General features: G+C 38.4%; 1 protein-coding gene across 3 annotated transcripts in view; it reads left to right on the plus strand.

Annotated features, from left to right (window-relative positions):
- Positions 1-9037, plus strand: part of LOC136835067 (teneurin-m-like) — a 555645-nt gene extending 546608 nt beyond the window's left edge. For all 3 annotated transcript variants that reach the window (XM_067098230.1, XM_067098249.1, XM_067098240.1), the window contains 3 exons: positions 51-377; positions 609-2220; positions 5339-9037. In XM_067098230.1, coding sequence (XP_066954331.1) covers positions 51-377; positions 609-2220; positions 5339-6225 — 2826 coding nt within the window. In that variant the 3' untranslated portion in view covers positions 6226-9037. The remainder of the gene's footprint in view (positions 1-50; positions 378-608; positions 2221-5338) is intronic.
- Positions 9038-9259: the final 222 nt, after the last annotated feature.

Genomic DNA, 9259 nt, shown 5'->3' on the forward strand with positions numbered 1-9259 from the left:
GAAGGACTAACAAGCCTTACTATTCTAACTGTACTACGTATGATCCGCAGGTTGGTCGAAAGATGAGAGTCAATGGCGAAGATTTGCTTACATTTAAATACGACCTGTATACTGGAACAGAAGCTGTCCTTAATGAGGCTGGCGCTACTCTTCTGAATGTAAGCTACGATGCCTTGGGAAGACCGCTCCGTTGGTCACCAGCCCAGCCTTTCCTGCCTGTGCAACTAACGTACGATCGTTTCGGACAGCTAGAGCACTGGTCATGGGGCGAAATGAGAGAAGATTATGCTTATGACAGAAATGGAAGATTTGAGGGCGTAACTTTTGCTGATGGCACGAAAGTTACTTACTCATTCAAGGATTTATCCAGTGTGAAGGTAGGCCTTTATAAATAGGTTTGCTCACTACGAAAGTAAAATGCTTTGTAGTTCAGTGAGAAATGTTCCGGTTTCAATCACTTTCACAGATATGCTTGATTGAACATTATGCAATATGCAGTTGAAAAGTTTAGTGTCAAAATATGCTCTCTTGATGTACCATATTATTTGTTATAATATACGGGGCAATTTTTCAAAATATTGTAAGTAATGCGAGCATTTAATTTTCAGCCTTATAAAGTGAGCATAGCCTCTGGAGCTGAACACCTTCTCGAGTATGATGAGGGAGGTGCAATGTCTAGCATCACCACGCCACGAGGACACAAGTACTCTTTCCACGTTCAGCCTTCACTTTTGCATAACCGGTTTACTTTCACCCCTCCTGGATCCCCACGCCATCCATACCAGCTATTCTACAGTGATGATGGCAGAATATTAGCAGAAGTAGCACCTCACCAAGCCAGCAGAGTAGTCTATCACTATGATCACACAGGACGCTTGCATTTACAGATATATGGTGATGGGTCTATCGAATATGGTTATCATCCGGAAACTGGTCTCATTAGATCAGTTGCTGTTAGAGAACAGGAGTTTGAACTTCGCACTGATAACAAGTATCATGCTGGTCTCGTCAAAGAACAGAGGATAAGGTTTGGCCCAGGCACTGGTGTGGATTCGGCAAAGTTAAGGTTCCTTTATGATGGAAATGCTCGGCCAAGGAGAGTCGAGATGGAAATCAATGGAAAAGAACAACCAGATTACGATATGAAATACAACATGATTTTAGGAACACTTGACAGCGTAGGTGACCTGAAAGTAACATCATCTTATCACAATAAAACTGTTGTCCAAGATGTACGCAAAACAATGTTGCGAGTAACAGGGTTTGACCCCCATGGCCGTATTGTTGAATCAGAGTTGACATTAAGAGGACGTCTCGTCCGTCGAAGTAGATATGGTTATGATAAACGAGGCAGATTAGCAACTATGTCCACGTGGCGAGGACCAGGGTCATCCGAGGTTCGAACAAATTACACTTATACACCAGACGGATTCCTTCAGGCTGTGGATGGAGAGGAATCTTGGCAGTTTAGATATGACGCAAATGGCAACATGATATCTGTTGTGGAAGGCGGTAGAGAAATGACAGCAACGTACGACGGTGCTGATCGCCTAGTTGGTTGGGGAGATGTGGAGCTTAACACATACTCTCCAGCAGGAACTGTAGTGCGTCAAGGCGAAGTTCACCTTTCATACAGTGCCCGTGGAAATGTCAAGTCAGCATGGCAACAAGGACAATATAAAATATGGAGCAGACATGACCATAGAGGAAGATTATCTGTTTGGGAAGATGATCACGGAAATATAACACAATTTTTCTATGCAGACCTTCGTCGTCCTAATCTTCCAACTCACATACATTATCCCAAACGTGGAGTAACGCATGCATTAGAATATGATGAACGAGGACATTTAATGTCTCTCCACACAGGAAAACGCCAGCTTTGGGTGTCCACTGATCATCTTGGTTCTCCAGTTGCTGTATTTGATGACTCTGGTGTGCTGGTCAAGGAAATTGTCAGGTCACCTTGGGGTGCTACTTTGAGTGATTCCAGACCAGATTTACTCCTCCATGTAGATTTCCAGGGGGCCCTTCGTGACCCAGTAACTGGATTTTTGGTATTTGGTCTCCACAGTTATGATCCAGTTCATGCCCAGTGGATGGCACCTCGCTATGATTTGGTCATTAGTTCTCCAGACCATGTGGGAGCCATTTATACCCATCGTTTCCATGACAATGACCCCATCAATCCAGTTAGTCACCAGCCAAAACATTATACAGGTAAGACCTATGTTGTTGCACTTCCTGCTATTCGTTTTATGACATTTTTGCGTAGGTAATGATACAGTTTTCATAAAATTGCCAGTAAGTTAGGTGCAGTATTTGTTTACTGTATTTTCACTTTCTTATTCTGTCTCATGCAGTTTATTCTGTCTCATGCAGTGTAATTCTTTATTAAGTATTTGACATTTTCTAGTGAAATTATAGATATCTACTTATAGAATGAAATTTATGAAAATAATTTCACTTAATAATTTACTAATCTTACAACAAAATGTATTGCAATGAAATGTGTAGGGACAAAATACTAGAGCGTGAAAACAGGTTTTGCGGGACACAGGTCTCATTGTGACTTGTAGCCAGATGTCAAAGTGACAACGCAAGGTCATAAGGATCAGAGTCATTCCTTTCCTTCATCTTTACTGAAATCTGTATAAAATGCTAAGTAATTTTTCTACAAGTTCATAAAGACTGAAGTATAATTTTTCTTATTTTTTTCATGAAGGGTAATTATTACTCAGTGGAGAGGATAATTTCAAATGACACTTTTTTTTTTCTACGAAACTGCTTGTACCTACAAATTTACTACACATTCAATATGGTGGTGGTGATGGTAAAGAATGCTGTTCTGTTCTCCTCTGAATTTGAGCAGTTTGCTTCGTTTGATATTTTGTATCTTGTGACCACATAGTTAAACCTACCGTAGAGCTCAAGAAAAAAGAGCTTATGACATACATTACAAATATTTACTAAAGCAACGAAATAAGGTCTATTGAGAGTGAGGTAATAAAAGGAATTGAAAAATATTTTTCAGTAGAAATTCTCCCCTGTGAAATTGCACAAATTTTAAATATATTCACATACAGACTTACGAAGCATTCTAAACTGATAGAACAGAATTTTCTGTGAAAAAACAAAAGAACAGATTCTTGTAAGAAGGGGTTTGGAAGTGATCTTAGGTTTCCAAATTCATCATAATCTAGTCAGTGCTGCCCATAAAATGGACGAAGGAGATTCCTACTTCCCATGACTACTGTTATGGACAGAGAAGGCTGGTAAGAAGAGAGGGAGTGAGAAAAGCTTGTAATATTGGCGAAGAGAGGTAGGTAGAGGAGAGGTGTGTTAGCCAGCATTGCTTGCATGCACACCATGAGCAGTAATGCTCACTGGAACCATAGAAGTACTAAGATATAATGAAAATGGTCACCATTATGCTACGGAAATCTTCTGTCAATCTTTTGACTCAGAGATGAGAGTAGTCTCTGGTTTAGCATCGTTATAAATAACTTGACTAGACCTCGAGAATATGGCCTGAGACACTAACAGTGCAGGGAATGCCATCAGGTACTGATCAACAATGATCCTTCTTGCGAAAACAGGTCTAGGAGCAGAAAATTTTTTACTTTATTAGTTTATACAAAGTGAGTCTTGGTACTTGAAGAGAATCTTGATATTGCAAATCCTACCTGTCCTAGCAAGCAAGGTTTGGGAAAGTTGGATAAGAACATTGATGGGAATCCTACAGTAACACGATGCCCATCCTTGTGCTTCTAGTTGTAATCGAAAGCTGCTGTCACATGAATCTTAGGAATTGCCCAAAAGTTCCTTCAAAGGCAGAATAATGTTCTATCTGGGAAGCAGACTGCAATGGCGGGGCTGAAACCATCGAATGTGTTTTTATGATTTCCAGTGGAACTTTAGAATTGTAACAGAAGAAGATTATAATGCTTTAGGAAGAATGCTAGACAGGGAAATTATCTTGAAAAATGGTTCATATTTACTGTTGTCAGAAAAACCACTGAAGCATACTGATGATTGAACAAACAAAAAATGACACTTCTGTAAAGATATTTTAAATAATGCTTCCTTTACATCAGATATTTCCTGACTTGAGGACAGAGAGCAATTTTAAGATGAATAGTTACTGCAGCTATGGTATCTACCACAAAATATAACCTTAATTGAATGACATATATAAGAAACAGTGTATCCTTCATCTGTGCTTCCTTTACCAACAGCAGACCATAACCTAAAGCATATTGTCTAAAATAGAAATATAAGCAAGTTGGATATTTTCTCCTGAAGATATTCAAGAAAAACAGAAAAGATGAGGACTACAGGCCAATCAAGACCTTTGTAGATGGATTCGTGGAAGAACCTCTGGCTTGACAGTTTTCATTTGGTCTTAAGAATTATTTGTATCACCAAAGGTAATATCATTCACCCAGCCACAATCGCTAAGCAACCACCTGAGAAACCACAAAGCTTTTATATTCTTTAAATCTGGTACACTTAAACGCTGAGAGTTTGTCATAAAGCAAAATAGTGATTTATTTCCTCCTGGGTAACTTATGAGTAACCAATAAATACTTTGACAGCAGTCAGTGACAGCTGTGTTGTCACACTTTTGAAAATTAGGTATTGTTTTGATACAGTCTAATGGATTTAGAATCTTTATATGTATACGGGGCTAAAATGATTTTCAACCAAATTTATTTTGGTAAGAAAAATAATGCAACAAAAAAAGTCTCTTCTTGGCTGTTTGATTTTTCATGGAAGATCAGTTTTTCAGTTGATAACAGAAATAGAGATATATCTTGCAAACAGATGTGAATTGAACAATAGAAGATGGGACATTTTTGAAAGCTGTTGTTTTTTATTTTTCAACTTTTTAGAAATTCTTGAAACAAAGACCGAGGTTGCATAGTTACACCTACTGCAGGAATGTTGTAATGTTTTATTGATTTGTATTTTTATACGATATATTACAAGTGCTAAGTTAATAAAAACTTTGCCTTGTACAAAAAAAGGCCACTCGTAACATTCTTATGACGCTGATAAGGTCACTAATATTTTCTTTAATATGTAATTCTAAACCTTATTAGTTACATAGTTAATTCTCTAGCTATATAATTTAACACAGTTAATTCTGTTGTAGCTATATAATTTAATCCTTGTGTTCAGAACCATGTTAGAGTACAAAACTGGACATAATTTATGCATGCAAAGATAAATCACTTGGCAGTAAGTACGGTAGTAATCTGAGCTAAAAAATAGTGACACCCATAAGTCAGTACACATATGGGAATATAATAACCAATTTCGCTTCATTTTGCAGACTTGGACAGCTGGCTCAAGCTATATGGAGTGGATATGACGAAGATGTTGGGTTCAAGTTACCATGATGAGACAGTTGAACAGCCAGTGGGAGCTTTGGCAGCACCCCAGTTAGCACCTGCACTGAATGTTATATCTGGTCTTTCTTGTTCTACTGAAGGAGTTCTAAAACAGTTTGCCCAGCCAACTTTGTTACCCAAGTCTCTCGTAAGATCAGCTGCACCAGCCTGGGCTATACCAGGATGGGCAGCACTAGGTCGCTTCTCTTCATCACCTCCTGTTCTCGGACCCGGCGTACTGGTATCCCGCGTTAATGGCAGAGCACTGGTTACCCTAGTTCCATCTCGGGAAAATCCAGTCGTACAAGACGTAGCTCGAGATGTTCTGAATGGTTCTGCCTTACTGGATATAACATTCACGCATCACCACCATCACACTCTTTACCTCGTCAAAGAAAATGCAGATTCGCGCCACGATGATCTTCAGCAACTCCAGCGTCTGAGTGGTCGTTTCAATGTCACTTCCAAGGAAGAAGGAGAGCACCATGAAGTCAAAGTCGTTGACAGTGATGTATCATTAGTTATTTTGTACGGCATTGATCCACCTGCAGCTCGTCATCGCCTGCTTCGTCACGCCCATCGTCGGGCTGTAGAAAGAGCATGGGAAATGGAGCGTCTCTTAGCTGAGCGGGGCTCTCCAACTAAACATCAGTGGACAGTTGAGGAGCGAGAAGAACTCGTGAGTGAAGGTTTTGTAACAGGGTACTCTGCAGCCGATCACCACTCCATTCATCGGTTTCCATTGTTAGCTGATGACCCAACTAACGTCGTGTTTAGACGTGACACCGGTCGTCGGCGAAGGCGAAGCAGAATGGCTTCCCACACGTGATCCCTGGAGCTGGGCGCGGCCCATGTACATACCACCGTATAGTGTAGCGCTGTGAACCTGTACACACTGTACAAACAGGGTATTTCTCACACATTGTACACATCTCTCCGAGCCGGAGAATAATCCTCACATGTGATAGAGGCAGACTGTGTGGCACAGATGGTTAAATCAGATAACATAACTGCAAGGGGGGGGTATGGCAGAAATATGTCATAGTTGTGCGAATAAGGCACCATGACTGTGTGTATGGAAGTAAGTATGTGCGAGAATGAATGGTGCAGCAGAGTGAAAGCTTCAAGCAGTCTTGCCATACCTTCCTTAAGGATTCGTTGCTGGTCATTGTACATAGCATAAACCTAGTGTTATTTTGTATTGTCAAAATAGCTAGGTCCTGCAATGATATATCATTTTGCTGCTTAACATTCCACCGTGAATTAAAAGTACTGTGTACTATACTCATATGGACAGACAAGTATGAAATGTGGGAGTGATGCAGAGAGAGATGGCAAGACATATATTTTGTACATTTTTGTTACAATCATGTCCATTATTTAGATACTTAATGCCTATTTCTATTGGACTTTGTCCTAAGTACCAGTATGATGTCTATTTGAGGTCAAGGCTTTCGCTGAAAAAAAAAGTGGCTGTAAGATTTCTCAGTACATAAAAAATTCTGCAAGTTGAAAAGAAAATAGCAGTAAAACAAAGTGATAAGATTTTTTTTTACACATTTAAGGAGTGAAAACTTTAGAAGGGGGGAAGCAAAGCCTTGTCTTCTGTCTTCTTAAAAAATGACTACTTTTGTGACCTGCTCAGAAACAATGAGACAATTCTTCAGTAAATCTCACTTTCACGTCAACATTACTGGAGCAGAAAGTGAGTTTTAGTGATTAACTCAGAATTACTGGCCAAGTCACCACAAGACATCAAGCCTAAACTGCAATAACTAAGCAAACATTGCGACTCAGATGCTTTGTTTTGAAAGCTATCTGGGCCATTTACAAGACGTGTAGCTGGCAATATTAGAGATTGGTTGTTGTTTCCCATTTGTTAAGCTGGTTTATGTTGACTGGGAAAATTGTATATTTCGTCATGGATACCTATCCTTAAGACTGCGAAATGTTTCTTACAGGTAAAACAGTATGCAAGAAAACATTTGTTTGGTGTAAACATTTGATTAGTGGTTTGTTACTTAGTTGATCTTTTTACATGGTTAAGTTCCCATGAATATTGTAAAAAAAAAACCATCTTATGAAATGTGTTGTGTCGAAAAATGTACTGCATTTCCAGTTATGATATCCAGCTGTAGTTACAGTCACAATATTGGTGCTTTATTTCCTAGAGGTGAGATCCACTCCTGGTATCTTGTGATAAAGAGTAGGATTATTTGATTTATTATGTTGGTGCTTTTTATTTATTTTTCTCTCCTCTGTGAGGGCAGAGGCTGTAGGTTTTTTCATTATTATTATTATGATTATTATTTGCACTTAGCACAGCTTGGCGCAACCAACATATCAAGACACTGTAGAATAGATGTATGTTTATGTGCCATAGAGTTCACATTGGTTGCTTGTGCCAAGAAATTAGATGTGAGGTATGTTTTGTACAGGCAAGTCAGAAATGAGTGTTAGATTAGCCAAAGATGTGAATGATGTTAAAATTACTATATTCTTGTGCCCTCCCATTTACCTGCGATATCTTAAAAAAAATGTTATGCATAGCCAGCCGATATCTTACAACGTTGTGCATAGCCAGGTTTCTATATTTCTTTCCATATGGTCATGTGGTAGGATATTAAAAGGGTGACATCCCACACTTCTCTTGTTAATCTATTTTCAATTTGAATCATTGTTCATGTATAGATTTTATTTCACTACTGTACTGTACTATATTTCCCTTCTTATTCCAATACTAATTCACTCTCTATACTTAAAAGATACTGTAAATGTATTTTATCTGTAAAAGAAGTCTTTTTATATTAAAATCATCAGTCATATTATAGGTCAGTGAAAATCACTGGCAATTGTATTTCATATTCATCATTAAACTTAAGAGACCAAAGTCCACACAAGTGGCACTATTTTCTTGTACAAGAAAACTTTGTCATTAATCTTCTAGCAAGGAATTGTGGTTTGAAGAACATTCATTGTACATGCATCATGACTTGATGTTGTATCAAAAAGGAGTTCACATTTCTCACGTGCATGTACTGTACTTGCATCAACCAATTCAGATTTTCACTTACTAACTGTAATAACTGATTCAATTACCTCAGTCACATTTCTTCTCTAGACTTTTCCAGACTCAGTCGTCCAGAACTTAGACATATTTAGATATTCTAGTGAGTAACTGCAAATGCAATGTTTATTTTATGAAAGGAGAGGTAGTTAGCTGCACACAGGCTCTAGTGAAAGAGATTATTATGTTTTATATAGTATTGTAATTATATATAAAATACATTTAGTCCCCAGTTTTTATTGAGCCATTGTGTTATTTTCCCAATAACCCTAAAGTTATATATTTTGTGGGATTTTTTAACTGTAGCATTTTACAAACAGTAGAAAGTACTGTGAAAATATTGGGCATTATAAATATTCACATACAGCATGCATATAGATCAGCAACTAAAAACAATTGTATGTATTTTTGTCTTTCCCACACAATCTTCAAATTTGTAGTTTAATAAGTGTTAAGCGACGCTGTTTGTACCGTACGAAGCCGCGTGGCCGGCTCCCGCAATTAATGTTACTGTAACAAAAGAGATTATGTGCACGGGGACAACCGGTCTCTGCTAAATAAAACATGAAATAAGTCTAGCGTTTTCATTTCGAAGCCTTTTTCTCATATCAAGACTTTACTTGAAGCTGTACATTGTATCTCTTGTAGGATGCTGTAAATGTTCTGTGTAACATCATTTTGTCTTCAGCAATATTAAGTTGTCCCGACATCTGCAAGTCTTCTTGCGTGTGGGACACATTTAAATTGCCACACTTCTGGGCAGCCACGTCCATCTATTTATTTTACGTATATTTTT

This window comes from Macrobrachium rosenbergii, chromosome 4 (genome assembly GCF_040412425.1).
Source record: "Macrobrachium rosenbergii isolate ZJJX-2024 chromosome 4, ASM4041242v1, whole genome shotgun sequence".
Lineage (NCBI taxonomy): Eukaryota > Metazoa > Arthropoda > Malacostraca > Decapoda > Palaemonidae > Macrobrachium > Macrobrachium rosenbergii.